Consider the following 17,905-nt stretch of genomic DNA (forward strand, 5'->3'; position numbering starts at 1 on the left):
GTAAGCAGAACACCCACATCTACAAAATGAGACACAAATAAGACCCATAGACCAATCATAAGCCTTGGATGAACCATTCTCAATCTCATAGCCCTCTACACACAGATCAGTGCAGTTGTTCAGCAGTATTTGCACAAGGTCTGTATGCACACTTCAAAATAAAAGCCTGTGCACAACTGCAGAAAATAAAAGTTTAAATAGTTCTTTGTTACATTTATCTGCAATCGTTTTAATTGGTGTAGAGATGCCAAAGGCCTTGGGCTTTATTCATTTATTCATCTTCTGTAACTCCTTTGTCTTGGTCAGGGTTGCGGTTAATCAAGAGTCTATCCCAGGAACTCTGCACACTGTCCATACACACACCCATGCACAAAGTCACACCTAGGGCAAATTTAGCATGGTTAATCCGCCTACTGTCGTGTTTTGGAGAGTGGGAGGAGAACCCCATGTCTTTTTGAATAGAAAACAGCTTTAAATGAGTTGTGGTAATATTTTATTGCAAATATGCAATTTATGCTTGAAAGAATCCTATAAAACAAGATGGAGGAGCTTCAATTATACATTTACGATATTAGCAAAATCAGCCAAAAATGACTTGAACCTGAGCAAACCGTTTCTTATTTACAAGTAAACCGTTTGTAAATAATGAATGTAATCAAACTCTGCTGTATTTAGTTCTTTATTACTACATCATATCAAGATTCTCTTTGTGTCTTGTGAGGAAAAAAAACAAACATTTTGGTGACACATGGCTCCCAAAATACAGATCTTTTTTGTTTATAATTATATTTTACAGGTAAGTCATTTCATAATGAAAAAATAATGGAATTTATTTCGTTACATAAAATGTGAAAAGAATGTTGACACCAACATGGCCAAAAAAAAAAAGAAAGAAAAAGATGAAACTCTAGCCTCTCTAAACGTGAACAAGGGAATAAACTTATTTACATATAATGTACTCCTGAGATTTAAATAGTTTCAGTTGCAACACTTACAGGCGACACCGGAAAACAATATTGATGTTACAGAGCTCTAAACCTGGCACTGAAGGATCATATAACACAAAATTAATTATGCAGTCAATCAAATACGACATGACATGACGTGACATTTCTGTATTGGGGTCAAATGACTTGAATTGGCGAGTTAATGCCACCCATCACAGGCCTATAGACCACAGTATAAAATGATAAACTAATATCAAGGGCAATTTCACAAGCTTAGTATTATAAGGTTCTGCCTCCTATTCATTCTTAACCAAGACTATTGTGAGAATATAACGGTCAAGATAATGATTAAAAAAAAGAGTCAATCATCCAAAATGAGTATTTTTGTGCAAGAGTTATGAAAGAACAAGCTGTAAACAGCCCAAACTGGACTGTTTGTATGAAACCTAGCCCTAGCCATGGCGTAGTTTTAATCAGATTTCTAAATTAAACATCCCAAAGTTTAATTCTCACATTTAACCAAACAAGCTTAATTTTAAGACATAAAACCTGAGATAATTGACACCTTTTGCTGGGAACACAATGCTATCTTCTAAAGTGGCCACAAGATCTTTGTCCTGAAGACAAATTTTTGTACCAGATGTGTTTTCACATTGTGTGTGATTATGCACTGCTCATCACTGCAGCCCGGACCCTCTAGACCAGGGGGAGTATTGCACAAAGTGAGCTGACCTGATAAGCCAGGCTTATTTCAGGTCACTCAAGCCTGGATAATTGTGTCACTTGCTTCAATAATCTTAAGCCCCACTCAGTTACTATGGCAAGAGATGCTTTTGGACAAGCCTGCTCTGTGTCCGGCTAATTGTGAAGTTTATCCTAGCTTGATCAATACCATTGGAGAGAAGGGGAAAACATGTCGTCATAGTTACACTGGACTAAACCAACATTCTGCCACAGTGTCCAACTAAATTGATGCAAACCGAACAAATCTTTTATTACATGATGCATTGTCCAGCCTTAGAAGCGTTATTAGAGATTTTTTTTTTTTTAAATAAAAGTAGCCTACATACTATTAGGTCCATAAAACTGTTCACATGTTCAATACTTGGATATTCAGAACATACAAAAGCTATTAGTAGGTAATCTACACTGGCCAAAACGTAAGCTATACAATACATCCTACACTTAAAGGTATTGCATGATCAACTATGTTTATTAAAAAACAAGTGGATGAGGGAGCGTGTAGCCCATAGCCAAGGGCGCAGAGCAGTCAGTCTAGCGGCTCCTTTATCCTTTTGGGACAGGACCATCCGTGCCATTCACAAATTGCAATAAAGCCACCCAACAGCTAAGGAGGTCCACAGATTATTAGAAAGCGCGGAGCATGGAGTGACCCGCCTGGCTAGGTTAAGCCTGACTATTTCAAAGAAGCCTGGATTTGAACAACTCACTTCGTGGAATACCCCCCAGGGTTTGGTAGCCATGGTCAAAATACAGAAACATGAATTCATGCAAGTTAGTGGTCGTACCATTGTACTTTCTGTTTTGCTATCTGTCGAGTTGTTAATAGTACTTTTAGAAAGCAAGAGCAGACTCGTATCAAATGAAAACCGTCTTGATGCATGGCCAGCAATGGTCTTCCTGCTTCCAGACATTGCTCTACAAGCAATCAAATTGTCCGACACATGCAGTAGAAAACACACGTGTACGTACACAAACATGCACACATACTCACACTCACAAAAATGACTGACATATTTTGTGCAAGAAGAATCGTTAAACACCAGCGCAACAGTCAGTACTGAGATACAGCAATCATCCGATGATTTATTTTTTTCTATTCCTTGAATGGAGAACACAGAACATTGCTATACTTTGCAGAAAAGTGACTTCACATTGTTTGCTGTCCTTAAAGAAAAAAAAAAATATATATCCAAACAGTCTTTTTGTCCAACTGAAAACAATAAGCCATTACTCCCATCATTTGTGTGAAATATCAAATTAATGAGTTTACTGATTTGGCTCCTTTTGCATGGTTTTCTGATGTTTATAGCCTTTTTCATGTCACTGAGATGTAATATGTCCATATCTCTTCTTTAGCGTTTCCTCTAATGTGTGTTAGTGTCAGGGGTGGAGGCTGAGGAGGGGCTTGGGGGGGTAGAGGCTCGTGAGGTGTTGGAGGTTTTTTCCAGGCTGGGGCTCTGGGCTGGGCCGCTCTCAGGGGCTTTGGTCAGGACGCGTGTGTTAAGAGCGGACACTGCTTTGGGTTGAGCTTGGAGGCCCGGGCTGCAGATCAGGTGGTGACGCTCCCAGTCTTTGTGCTGGCAGAAGGAGCCGCAATAGCGAGCCGCATTACACCCACTGCACGTCTCACTCGCCTTCCGGCCACAGTTCCAGCAGCACTGAGAGAAAACAAGAGCAAGAGTTGGTGTGGGTGGAAGGGAGTGCATGCTTAGTTCAGCAGATAAACAGACACAGATACTTAGACCGGATATGGGCTCACAGAGGGACAGATGGATTAAAAAGAGACACTTACCTCACTGGAGTCCTCTTGTTCGTTGATGACCTGAATTGCATCTTCTGTGGCTTTCCTTTTGGCTTCAGCCAGAGTTTTTTCCATCTTTGCTCTCTCAGCTGCGATCATTTCAAAGGCCTTCTGCTCTGCCTCAGCTACTGCCTTCTGCACCTCATCCATTGCCTGCCGCTTCACCTCGTTCACCGCTTCCTCTACAGTAGTCACACAGAATCAAAAGGTTATAATCTGAGCCACTGATTACAATACAAAAAATATCAAATATTAATATTTCTTTTCTTCAGATATAAAAAGTGTCTATGCAGGACATTCGTAAGGATTAGATGGGTTCTATAATGCTCATAAATGCCAGATTAGATCGAAACTAAGGAACAGGTGCATGTGGGGGTAGTAAACAGGTTTCCTAGGGTTGCCACCCTTACCAGCTTTCCTCCAGATCTCATCAGGCACATAGCCAGGGCCAGCATGCAGAGAGAGCTCCCGCTGAGGATCTGAAAGATGAAGAGAACGTTCACATTAAAACACGGTACTCAATACCAGAAGAGGCCAATGCCGAGAGAAAGAGAGAGAAAGAGAGAGAGAGAGAGAGAGAGAGAGAGAGAGAGAGAGAGAGAGAGAGAGAGAGGGGCAGTCATATAGAAGGCAACTTGGTTTTGGGCAGGGACTGATCACAGATGGTAGAAATGAGTGACTGCCAGAAAGCAGACCTCAAACAACACACTCTCCTAATGTAGCGGCCTGGACACAAGCGTACAACACCTGCTCACTCAGCAGGCACACTGGCAGGCAGGCACACGCGCACACGCTCCGAGTCCATTAGTCAGAACACAAAGTCAGTTGGAGCTTAGTACTGTAGTGCCTCAGATCACCACAAGAGGGCACAAACGAGTCACTCGAACCTCAAACATCCATGAATGGTTACACAAACATTGTTAGATCAGTTGCTAATGGAACAAATTTTTTCACCCCAATCATGCTCTAAGCCAGTTATAATAGATACCAGTTATAATAATAATAATAATAATAATAATAATAATAATAATTTGTACTAGAGAACTCACCGGAGCTGACTGCATCAGCAGAGAGTGGACTGTGTGATTTGGAGAAGGACACAGCGCTGGGAGTTGGAGCGCTCTTGCGTGCACCGTCGAGCTGACTGGACCTCCGTCGCCAGTAGTTGAGCTCCTCACGGTCTGATTCCTGACAGCGCCTCAGGACGCTCACTGAACGTCTCGTCTTCTCCACCATGTCCACGATACAGTTCAGCACCTATAATTATATTAAATTATAATAATTTCCAGATTGTTTGCTGTTTTGTCTGTTCCTCTGTAAATGCTCAAATTCATACAGACTCAACATGGGTGCAAATAGAAAATGGGGGGGGGGGAGGTTTAAATTGATAACTGAACACAAAAGCCTTTGTTTTTATGTGATGCCCAACATTAATTCCTAATTGTAATACACATGCATTATAATAAAGTACACATCTAGATGCTGTTCTGCAGCTTATTTGATATATCCTTAGACTAAGTGCGAATTATTGAGAAGTACTTCTTACATGGTCTAGATGTCTCCACTCGTCAGCCCACTCTCTCTCAGTCAGTCTGTGGTCGACTGGCTCCTCGTGGTAGCCCCCATTAGAACCTGATTACAAAACATGAGAACATTCAGATCTAGGAGACATAGCACACAAAATCACTTACCATCAGACTAAGATATTTATGCCTTACAGAAGAAAAAAAAAAAGACGAAGACAGTCAAATAAAAAAAGAAATAAAAAAAAGAACAGAAATAATTGAAAAAAATACAGGAATTAAAAAAAACAAACAACCCCCCCCCCCCCACACACAAAAAAAAACAAAAAAAACAAACAAAAAACACTTTAAGACAATGATGATACAATGATGAAAAACAGACTGCAAAGAGACCACATCACTCACAACCCACATCTGGAGCTCAGCTGTCAGAATGGATTCTCTCCACCTCATAGTGCACGCGCACACACACTCACGCTCAACATTCCTTCAGGGAGCCGCTCTGGCTGAGCGGAGCAGGCCACTTCTAAACAAATCAAGGCTTGGATATGAGGCTCTAACAACACACTTGCACGCGTGCACTCACACAGAGCCCACCATCAGTGTCGGGATGTTTCTACTCCTATTGCAGTTCAAACGCTCTTTAATGAAGATTGAGTATTGTGCGGAGGGAACTGGCAGAAGATCAAGACAAGCACAAGGGGATTTAGCCCCTGCCTATATCAATTTACTTAAATGACCTCCTCTACCCTCTTTACTTTCCTCTCTACCACTGTCCTGTTAATGTTCAGGAATCGACAGATTTCTTTAATCTATCCATTCATCTATGTATAGAGCCACCTCTCATTATCTACCCACATTAATCCATGTAATGGACCATTTGATTTGCATAGTTTTTGCATGGGCTGCTGCCATTATGTGAATGTGTATGGGTGCACATGCAAGTATGGTAATTACCTGGTAGTCGTGGCCTGTCCTTCAGCTCTCTGAGCTCCAGGATGCGATGGGGCTCTCTGTACAGGTGTGGGGTGCTGATGTCATCCAGGGCGTAGTGCTGGAGAGGGGGTGGGGTCGGGTGAATCTGGAGTGGCACGGGATGGGCAGGGCTATGTCTGGGGGCAGGGCTAATGGTGCAGATCCGCTTGGCTGGAGGCTCTAATGGCGCTGGGGGTCGCTCGTGGAAGCCATTTTCTTTGGCTCTAATTAAAGATGGTTAATAAAGGAAAATTATGGATCATATTATGGTCAAACTGAGAAAACCGCTTTGTCCAGTATATGTTGTGTGGGTACCTGCTAGGGCTGTGTCTCTTGCTGTGGTCACTTGGCTCTAGCAGTAGCTCGGTGGAGTCTGCGGGAGAAGGTGCAGCTGTGCTGAGCAGCAAGTGCTCGTGTTGGGACAGATACTGTGCTGGAGTCTGCTTAGCTGCTCGTGCACAATGCAGCAGCTCTCTCTGAAGCAATGGCAGATTCGCCTGTAAGGGAAAAATGCATAAAACTGCATAAGTGTGTCAGATGCTTCTTCACATAGTTTCTATTTTCTCCATCTTTGACATGGTAGTGATAAATTAGAACAAGTTTTCTGTATTGCCTAATTTTTTTTAATTATTTATTTATTTTACAGCCTGAAGATATGCAAGCGGTTTCATCTTTTCCCTTAAGCTGGTTCAAATTAGCCACCCCCACACACTGGTCCTGAATCGGGGCTTAGAATCAATCTGTGCAAAAACCTCAAAGCAGCCTCCGTGTCTGGGTCTTTGGCGTCTGCATGCAGTCTTTGATTGATGGAGGCCCTGCTCAGCATTACTAAACACTCCCTTAGCATTACGTCCCCCTCCAGACTACTGTTGGCTTTAACGTCTCCAGACAAAGTACACACTAAATCGGCCATGTAAAAACCCCAGAGATGATGGGAGGAGAAAAGATTTGCAAAGTTGTCAAGATGACACAAAACAGATCTATAGCATTCCTTGCACAGGACTGGTATATGGACCGTGTTATAAGAACAGACATGCTGATTACTGAAAAGCTGGTTTCCGTCAATGCGGATACATTAATTCAATAAAGAACAACAGAACCCATTTGAGCCGATTTAACCGCATATAAAAATACAACGTAAATGGCTAACCTAAGTTTGACTCCTACCTACAGTTACAGGTTAAGGCGCGTTTAACACTGACCTGGCCTTAACAGAGCCCAATAAACATCCCTCGAGTAGGTTATCATTTCAAGATGGACTTCCTTGCTCTCTTTTTCTTTAATTAACACCATACTTTGCATAATTACCATTCCCTTCCTCTCTCTCAATCCCCTGCCAGTACATATGCTGTCCATCATTCAGGCAAGACATTTCCAGGAAGGGCCAATCCTCTGGACGCCTGCATTAATCTAAGCTGGAGTCCATATGTCGCTCAGGCCCCATAAAAAGTGCTGGGACACTTTATAGCCATGTTTCACACTTCCGAATAAGTCTTAGATCATGCAGCAGGGGAGGAGAACTGTCTCAGTAACCCAGAGACATAAATCAGAGAAATTCCAGTTCTCAGAGAATTGCAGCTCTGAGAGAAAGTAATCTTTCGTCTGGAATTTCCCACCTCGTGGTATCTTTGCCTGAACATCAATCTGCAAGCATGGTGAAACCATACACGAAATGGATTTGTGCATGCCATCCAACCTATTTCAATAGTATAAAGTCCAGTTCTGTAACTCCCATCAGTGTCAAATAATGTGTAATATATTTTATATATATATATATATATATATATATATATATATATATATATATATATATATATATATATATATATATATATATATATCTCTATCCTCAATGGGCCAGCATACTTATGCATTTCATATACAGTATTAAGTATTTAATCTGAGGTTTCTTCTGGTTTCATCTTTGGTGAGGACACCAAGGAGAGGGTAAGCAAACGGTTTCAAATACCATTACTCCGATTTGCATTTATCACACAGATCTTGTGCGGTTAATGCTCCATCAATAGTTCCGATCCAAGAGTTCTGGCTGGCAAAACTTCAGAAAGAGTATGGAGATATAGACTACACATTAACTCAACACTAGATACACAGAAGTGTAGAATACAGTAGAGTGGATAATGCATTTACCTTCAAGAAAGGGATGACAAATGGTCTTAAAGGGAAATTAGTGGCCTCTTGTAGTCTGGAATGAAACTCCTCAATAGTGACTGTGGAATTCTGTTAGAAGGAGAGTAAAGAGTTTTGTTAAGTTGAACAGAATACACACACACACACACACACACACACACACACACACACACACACACACACAACGTACCACCAAGGCAAGGACCAAGCTCCGCACACTCTCTCCAATCTCAGGCGAGATGTCGTTGCCAAACTGTTGCAATGTAGTGAGGAACCGCTTCAGTTTACTAAGCTGCCTAGCACCACATGTGGCTGGAAGCTGCTGATTGGCCAATGAAGAAGAAGAGGATGAGGATGGCCCATTACTGTAGCGCTGAGGCGGGGAGGGAACAGCGTTGAGGGTTGGTGGAGAATGGTTCATCCCATTGGTCACTTGAAGAAAATGGCAGAACGACCAAATCAAATGGAATGAATAAAATGTAGAATTTAACACCGATTATAGATTTATAAAATGGTTCTAATCTTATTTTACATTAAGAAACTATAGGGTTAATGGAGGTTTCCTTTCTAGAAAGGAAGGTTTTTTTTTAAAGTCAGACAGATGTGTGCTGACCGATATAGGTGTAAAAGTGAAAGCAGATGGACTTCACAGGTGTGCGCACAACTGTTTTTCCAATGCAGCTCTCTAATGGAGTGTATGCTACATTTTTAGTATGTAAACTGTGCATTTTTGTGGAAAACATACATGCTGTGGAAGAAAAGGCGGCAGGCCGGGGCCCGCTGGGGTTGACTGAGGGAAGAGGGGGCATGGCGGATACTGCCGGTCTGGAATGAGTCTTTACATCCACTGGAGAACCGGGCATGGCAAGAACCTTCTTCTCTCCACTGTCTGAGAAAGAACGAACACAGAAATGTAATTTTAATTATATTTTCATTATCAAATATTTCTCTGCTATATGAAACATGCACTGGAAGCAAACACATTCTCTACTCTGAATAAATGAGAATGAAACAGTTAAAAGTTCCAACAGCAATGTGCAAAGCTCATATACCCATTTTCAGTCATCAGAATATCTGAATTTTAAATAAAAAAAAATTAGTGGCATAAGGCAAATACCAAAACTGATTACCCAAGTAGTATTATATTAATACCTCACTTTGAAAATATTTTTTCTGGCTAATAATACGTGAAAGCACCAACACAAAACAAACTGAGCTTTGGCCCAACACAGAGCCTTGAGGAACCTCTCTCCCATGGTTAGAAGATGCCAGATGTCTTCTGCTTATTAACCATGGAGGCCCGACAGCTGAGGTGCAAATGAACCAAGCTTTGTCCCTAAGAAGAATAGTCCATCATTGAGCCCCTAGTTTGACGGGGGGGGGGGGATTGGCTTGGCTATTTCACGCTTGCTAACTAGCCTTCACAAAGGCCATTCACCGCAAACTTTCTGCCTTTGAATGGACCACCAAGCTCAACAGTCGTAGATCAGAGAAACTATTGTCCTTGAAAGAACCATGAGCTGAGCCATTAGCTCCACTGCGAGTATATCTGATGCTTGAAAATGCTTTTAGAATAGCGGCTAATAGACAAGCGTAGCTCGAGCTGCCAAAGGTCAGGAGATGTTTCTTACGAGATGTTTCGTAGATTTATGGGCGTTTCTTTGTAAGCAGGACATTTTTTTGTTCCATGTTTATTCATTGGGACTAACAGGATGAATTGGTGTCTACGGAAGGGAATTATAGTATAGTTTTAAAAGACGACGTCTCAAATCAACTTATCCATGTTTTACTCCTACAAACAAATAGCTCAATGAATCAAAACTAATCCACATGCACAAACAAGCAAAAAATAAATAATAATAAAAATTCTCTTCAACTGTACAATTATTGGCACGTGTGACACACTCATATGTTTAAACAACACACACAGTTCTACGTGGCAAAAATGAAATATTTATTCCTTACTGCAAATAATGTGTTTTTCCTTTCGGTGTGACCACCTGTTTTTCACCCAGGAGGCAGGAAGAAAAGACAGAACAAATAAAAGGGATGGATGCAGACGAGGCCAAGTGGATTGGCTCTGTCCCATAAAATGAAATAGGTCTACTTTTTCATTTTTCTATAGAAGAAAAACAGATCAACACAACCTAACACACACTGGTGCAAGTTTCAGTGGTAAGAAGTGGGATCCCTTTATACATTTCACCAAAATTGTGCCCTTTTACTGTTTAGGAAATGATAAAGGGCTCACCGATCTCTAAGTCTCTTTTACAAAGACGACCTCATATGTTATGTGAGACCAATGGTAGCTCTTGGACTATGTTTGGACTTTGCTCTGTGCTACATGTTGCAATTGGGAGATGATCATGCTATATTAAACATGTGTGTGCATACACACAAGGCAGCTGGGGTCCGGGACTTTCAGGGTGTACTGATCACCTGGCAAGATCACAGTGCTGTTAACACAGCCCATCTTTATCTGCTCAGCTAAATATTGATTCATCAACAACAAACAGAGTGCTCTGCTTCCCCGGAGCACCAACTGTTATTAAATGGCATAAAAATAATACAAACTACTGTGTATAGGACTGGGAGAGCAACAGAGAACACTAAGGTGTGTGGAAAAATATGAACAGATGAGAAATATGAAAGAAATATTAAACGCTTTAGACAAGCAATCCGTTTTTTTTTTTTTTATGTGCAGGTGTGCACTTTTGTTATGCAAATAAAGCAGCGCTGCTTTCACCTGTCTTTTGTTATTTAAATCATGTTGTTTAGCTTTCACTAGTCTGACAAAGAAGGAGGTTGAGTATGGGAGCACATCTGTGCATGAAGCTATGCATGCTGTGGCAATGTATTTCCCTGACACTTTCACACACTTTCTTTCACACACAGTTATCCAAGCAAGCGTACAAACCTATACAACCTCAAAAGCTAAACACACTTCTGCATTGCACGTACACGTCTTACCTACAGACAAGTCAAATAACTGAAAAACTCGAATAAATGTAACAAACGACGGCTTCATCATTTCTCAATTGACAGGGTTACTAGACCAACTACAAAACGTCTGAGAATTAACAGAGTATGAAAATTTGTATGAGAATATAGCATGAAATTTAAGCATGAATTAGCCTACACATGGGCCATAAAAAGAACCACCAGTGAAAGTAGTCGGGTTTTTCAAAAGGCGTGAACTAGCAATGGTTAAAGCTCAGATGCACGTATAAGCCCCGGTTCGAGCATAGTTCACTGCAGAGCGTAACCAAGTCCATTAGCATGAATAAGTAGAGATATTTACTCCCTCCTCCACTGGCTAAAGCGCTTAACATTGGAGCAACTTGCACAAAAGAGCTTATTTAAAAGCCCCGCTCCGCCTTTGTTTAAAACGATATACGGCTTTCCATTAAAAGCACTTGAGTGCGTCCAGACTGGAAAATCATTTAAACACAGCGCAACAAAAGACTGAAAGACTCGTACCACCTTCAGGCACCCAGCACCCACACAAACCCTGCCCCCCTTCCCCCTCGAGCCATGGATACAAAGGGTTAAGCTATCAAATCTTCAACAGAGAGGATGTGTGTTCGGAGGGGGCATGGGTTTAAGGGGTGGGGGGCAGCAGCCTCAGTGCATCTCTACCATATGGAGCTAATGGGGCAGCATGCTGGCAGCTGGAGGCTCCAACAGTCACCTGTGTCTCAGTAGAAGGGGAGGAGAGAGAGAGGGACCTGGAGATGAAGAGGATAGAAGACATGGCTGATGGGAAGTGTGTGTGCGTGCGCATGTGTGTGTGGGGCAAATGGGGGTTGGGCAAAGGCAAGGAAAACAAAGGCTGCACCTGGTGCTTGTCAGTCCTCCCACACTAACAATACACACACATCTGTTCCTCTTCAGCAATGTAGGCGTGTGTGCGCATGTGCGCTCAGCAACAGGTTGCACGACTGTGTGTGCGCGTGTGTGTGTTGTATTATGGAACTACTTTGGCCTTACTAATTGCAACAAAGCAAACCCCCTCTTGACCCCACACTCATGAACCGTATTCAAATGAACTTCTTTTATGGCTTTCCATTCTGTGAAAGGACAAGCCTGGGGCTTTTATTAAGTTCCTCTATAACAAATCTCAAGAGCAGTACAGAGATCTCCCACATGGGGCTTGAATAAACACAGGCCCTGTGTGTGTGTGTGTGTGTGTGTCCTCATTAGCAGTGACAATTTGTACTAAACATACTGAAGCAAACAGGTATATACACATGAAAAATAATGTCAATCCAATAGGATGGAGAAAATGCAGCTAGATAGAATGCGGTTTCAGCACGCTCCAGGCTGTCGTACACTAGCTGTTACAACAGCTTCAGAAATTGTGTGCTTATTGCAAAGTTATTGAGAGAGAAATACGAGACAAGCTACAACTGTAGAATATTCTTCTAAATAAAAACTTTTAATCTTGTGGCTCTATTTGTATAAGCAACCAGCTTTAACAGAAAGCTATTCCAGCTAATGAATACTCAAACTCAACTAACTCATGTAAAAAAAAAAAATAAAATAAAAAAATAAAAAAAAAGTCGTCACTTTTCCCTCTCACACTCCCACGCAGGGCCTGCGAACAATAGGTCAAGCCGAGTCCCGTCTCTCTAATTGCAGGGCCCATGAGGAGATTAACTTACAGCTGTGTCCCCGGGAAAATCTGCTGGACAGTGTAGGTTAAAGTTTGGGGTCAGTGAACACAGCTCAGACAAAGAAGCTGCGCCGCTGTGGCTAGTGATAGTGCACTTACAGAGTGAGCGCAGCCGATGCCCTGCAGGGCCCCGCTCTCGTCTCGACCCTGAGAAGTGCAGGGTCATAATGGCAAGCTTATTAAGCATGACACTTCCACATGCATGGTAAATCAGCTGGATCAATAGATCGATTCATGACACTTCAACGGTTATTGCAGGTTAGCGCTAACAGGGTACTTCCTGTTGGCTGAATCTCATCTGTGCGCTTAGTGTCCATGTGCGTGAAGTATTTTTAGAGTATCCTTGGTCCAGCCCTGAAAACATGCCCACGGACATATGACCCAAACATGTTGCAAGATTCGGATCACATCTTTTAACTTCTAACCGAATAAAGGAAACAAGTAAACAAGCTGAACTGTCTGGTCTTCCACATCTCTCTTATTTCGCTCTCTTTCTCATGAAATCTGAATAATTAGACATCGTGCAAAACTGTACATTTTATGGCAAAGCAGACAGTCAGTCTGCAGGAAGGATCACACACACGCACAACCCCCCCCCCCCCCCCAAACACTCAGGACTCTCAGGCTGACAGTGTACAGCGTGCTCTGGTGTATGTCCGTCAGGGCTTGTCGGGAGATTGTGTTTGCTACGATTATGCAGACCTGCAGTGACTATCAATCTACAACACACGCTGCCCTGGAGCCCTTTTCCAGTCTGGTGCAGCACAGCTTCGAGCAAGTCTGGGAAATATGCTGTTACTAAACAGACATTTTTGGCAAACCCTCAAGCACCGCCTTCTATCTGAACATAATGATGACACAATTCGTCCATACATACGATCCATCTGATCATCCAACACACACACACACACACACACACACACACACACACGTCACTACTTATTGTGGCTATAGACAGGGAAGTGAGGTAAGGCTAAGGTTTATGTGATAAAGTGATGCTTACATGGACAGATCCAGCAAAGGAGGAGCTGGTGATGAATCTCTCAGACTTTCCCCACTGTGTGTATGTGTATAGTATTCTCCTGTCTGTGGTTAAAAGTATGTGCCATGTGGAATAGCCATTGACTACCTTTATCCACAGCCAACAAAAATCAGCACTACACCATAACGCAAGTCTAAATATTAACAGCACATTTCCAAAAGATTAGACTGCCAAATAGATATTTCAATTTAACGATAGATATTGTGTTCCAGGAATGACCAATTTTGTCTCATGGAAGTAATATAAAATTCGAAGATGTCTTAAAAAGTGAAAGCATACAAGCAAGATATTTGCAGACACACACACACACACACACACACCCACACCCAGCCCTCACCTCTCGTGGACGGTCCTTTTCCCCCCACCCTTCTCTTAATCCAAAAACAAGTCAGTCCCTTGGTCTAGCTTGTTTACAGCTCCTTTTCGCTCCCCTTTCCTCTTCTTCATATGTGGGGCATGTGTCTAGTGTCTAAGCCCCCTGCATATGTGCGCTGCAGTCCAAGCTCCTCTTGCAGCCAGAGAAACACATATGGAGTCCAGATGGGTGAGGAGATTCAGAAAGACTTCTTTATTTCTCTCTCGCTTCCTTTCGCACTTGGGATGTAGCTTTATTTGTCTCACCACTTTTCACTTTCCTTTCGTTCTTTTGTTGCCCGGCTATCCAACCCTTTCACCTCTCTTAATCTCACTTTGTTTTTCTCTCCATCTCGGTCTCACACACACACACACACACATACACATACACACACACACACACACACTTCCCCCCACTTCACGATGCTCACTTGAAGCGTAGCTGGCTGGGCTAACAACACGCCCACTTGGTGGCTCCTGGCCAATCAGCTGATAATCTATTTAATGTATTTAGTGAGGCGGGTTTGGTGATTAACATAACTAATTGTTCTGGCACTACAAGGTCAAACAAAGTATGTGCCAGGAAGAGGGGAAAGACGAGTCACTTAATGAAACACCCTGAATAATGAGACCTGACAATACACCTTAAAGCAACCTACAGTTATGTTATATTTATGTATGTATGGATGTATAAAAAAAATAAACGAAAACAAAAAATGTATACACTTATACTTTGTATACACTATAGTTACAGCATAACAGCCTTTTTACAGAAGCCAGGAGAGCTAAACGAACACAGTGGTGTCAAAGAAACACAAGCAGGCCATTATAAGGTGTTAAACGTCACTCTTTTGCAGGCATGGTTTCAAGGGTCAGGGTGGAGCAATGAGGCACAGAACAACTGCTAACTAATCAGTGTACTCGAGAAAAGGAAAACTGCTAAATAATGAGTTTACACTTCACAGAGCATCTGTGTATCTCTTTATTGCCTTCCCCCAGCCCTGCACTCCCAATGTGTGTTTCGGTGCATGATTTAAACCCTTTTACAAGGTAAACAACAATTTTTAGATCATAAGCACTTTTGCTCAAGCTTGGTTAAAAAACAAAACAAAACAAAACCAAGAGATGTATTTTTTGATACAGAGGTTAAGAAGATGGTTAGGTGAAAACATATCAGTATTTTCGCTACAGTAGAGCAGAACTCAACAAAATTTGGAAACTCCTCAGTTTAAAAACAAATCTGCAAGCATTCATACACCCTTTGCAAAATGTAACAAACCCACCCCCCCCCCAAAAAAAATTCAATAAATAAATAAATTCACATACACAGAAGGGGCTGACCACAATACTCAACTCACTGTCTATATTTCCAGCATGACCACATTAGGATGAGTGCGCAAAGTTAAAGCACACACATACAGTGGAAACAGCTGTGCAGCCAATCTTCTCACAGCTGCATATGCACATGAAGTGTTCCTCTTCCCAGGAAACGCATGTGAGGACACATGTGAGAACTTCTCCACCCTACAAAACCCATAAACTACTCATTCAAGTCTGCAGCCATGATTAGCTACTCAATCGTTTACTGATTATTAACACAAGATTTCAGCCTAATGACATCTATTCATGTTTTAAATACCAAACCGGTCTAGGTTACGTCAGTCCATTTGGAGAACGCTAAATTCATTCAGACCTATAGAACGGGTGCAAGCAACTCAAACTCAATCAAGTGGGGTCAATGCTCATAGCCCCGAGTTAATCTGAGTTTACGCCAACTGATTTCATTTACATGCTAATAAAGAGCTATAGGCTTCACCCCTGAAAAGCTCAGGACCCATAAAAGTGAGTTGATGTGGGCTTGTGTGTGCACATGCGATGTTGCACAATGGGGGGGGGGGCTATAGAATTTACATACAAAATGCAAGACCGCATAATACATGAGTGTGAGAAACGGGGAAAACAGAAGCATCTAAACTGACACTGTAGGTCGGAATTACTTGCTCAAATTGCCCCAGGTGTGATTACTGTGAGGTCTGAACACCGCTGTTAATTTAATCAGATTTCAGTCTGATCATAGTTCAGTCAGCAGTACTGTCTGTTCATCTGCACTGCACTCTTCAAAGCAGTCCTGTTATTGATAGATATGCTGAGTAGGGTATTCAGAATAACTGCCAATAAAACAGTTCTGTTTTATCTTGCACCTCAAGTTTCCCCCCATTAAAAGTCTTCTTTCTTTAAAAAAAAAAAAGAAAAAGCAAGGTTTCCATTAGCTATGGCTGTGATCTTGGGTTCAAAAGTGTGCCTTGAAATGGAGAGTGAAATCTCCTGTTGGATTCCATTCTGAAAGAACAATAAACATCTACTCGTCCAATTAGCAGAAAAAAAATCCATTTCATAGACCCAATGCTGATCCTTCACTATGGTTTAATACAGTGTGCAGACTGATAGAAGGTAGTTTATACAGATGTTCAACACATAGGGGGGAGGAATTCAAAGGTGGGCCTACCCAAAACCGCTGTCCTCCCTGCCAACAAAATTCTTCACAACCTTCTTCCAGCCATGCACTCCCCGCTACCTCCCTCCCTTTCTCCCTCTATCTCTCCCCTCTCACGCTGGGTTTTGGAGTGGCATTCCTTCTCTCCGCTCTCGGCTCCAGTATGTCTGGCCATGCTGCACGCCTGGGAGCCATTAGTTCAAGTAAAGCCTGACGCACCCTGCCTACCCCCATTATAGGCACATGAACACACACACTTTGTGGCGAGAGACTGTGTATACATAGAGAGAACATTTTAGAGAGAAAGAAAAGGGATATGCAGAGAAAAGTGTTGTGTGATGGTGAATGATTGTCTATGATCAAGAAGGGAGTGTCCAAAAGATTAATAAATGGATATGTGTGTGTGAGAGAGAGAGAGAACGCAAGAGAGAGACCATGGGTAATGAGAGCGTGTTTGTATGTGCATGAGTCTGCACTAAAATTTATTAGAGGTAGGTCACACGCTCGCTTGGCTGCAGCACCCCAGAGTTTCCACAGCTTGCAGCCAAGAGCATAGATGAAACACGTGTATGTGCGCGCACACACGCACACCAACCACACAACTATATATAATCAAGCTGTAGAGTCATTTCTTCTTCCAAGTCTCAAATACAATATCATGATGCCCTTAGAAATCAGTATGCTGCTTCATAGTGTTCGAGTTAACCAAAACCAAATTCCCAGCACATTACCATGTAGAGTGCACATAAACAATATGCTTGCTGTGAGAATGTTTAGGAAAATGGGAGTGTGTATATAATAATAAAATTAAAAAATTAAAATAAATAAAAACTACTTCTCAGTCAGGGTTCGGAAATGGAAGAAAAAAAAAAAAAAAAGAGTCGATATTTTAGTTTCTGTTCTGCAGTCCCAACCTCGACACAGCGTTCCTAAGCCAGTTAGAGCAAAATGAAATGCTGGTTATTTCGGTTTCTTATACATGTAGGCCTGAATATAACAAAATAGTTGGTTCGGAAAGTTGTTAGTCCTGGCAGCTGTGTTTGTGTTGGAATTGTATTGTTTATGCAGCAACATGTAGCTAAGAATCAGCCTGTAATCACTTACTGGATGTTATCATAAAAATGTGTCAAATACAGTGTTACATGTCAATATAGTTAGAAAAAAACATCCTGTTTAAAAATGCACAGATATGCTAGCTGGCA

General features: G+C 41.9%; 1 protein-coding gene across 2 annotated transcripts in view; it reads right to left on the reverse strand.

Moving 5' to 3' along the window:
* Positions 1–665: 665 nt before the first annotated feature.
* Positions 666–17,905, reverse strand: part of cbfa2t2 (CBFA2/RUNX1 partner transcriptional co-repressor 2) — a 23,375-nt gene continuing 6,135 nt past the window's right edge. For both annotated transcript variants that reach the window (XM_053636451.1, XM_053636452.1), the window contains 10 exons: positions 8,884–9,027; positions 8,329–8,570; positions 8,139–8,228; positions 6,306–6,487; positions 5,973–6,214; positions 5,039–5,124; positions 4,542–4,749; positions 3,903–3,971; positions 3,484–3,674; positions 666–3,349 (listed from right to left, as the gene is read on the reverse strand). In XM_053636451.1, the coding sequence (XP_053492426.1) occupies positions 3,056–3,349; positions 3,484–3,674; positions 3,903–3,971; positions 4,542–4,749; positions 5,039–5,124; positions 5,973–6,214; positions 6,306–6,487; positions 8,139–8,228; positions 8,329–8,570; positions 8,884–9,027 (1,748 nt within the window). In that variant the 3' untranslated portion in view covers positions 666–3,055. The remainder of the gene's footprint in view (positions 3,350–3,483; positions 3,675–3,902; positions 3,972–4,541; positions 4,750–5,038; positions 5,125–5,972; positions 6,215–6,305; positions 6,488–8,138; positions 8,229–8,328; positions 8,571–8,883; positions 9,028–17,905) is intronic.

This window comes from Ictalurus furcatus, chromosome 11 (genome assembly GCF_023375685.1).
Source record: "Ictalurus furcatus strain D&B chromosome 11, Billie_1.0, whole genome shotgun sequence".
Taxonomy (NCBI): domain Eukaryota; kingdom Metazoa; phylum Chordata; class Actinopteri; order Siluriformes; family Ictaluridae; genus Ictalurus; species Ictalurus furcatus.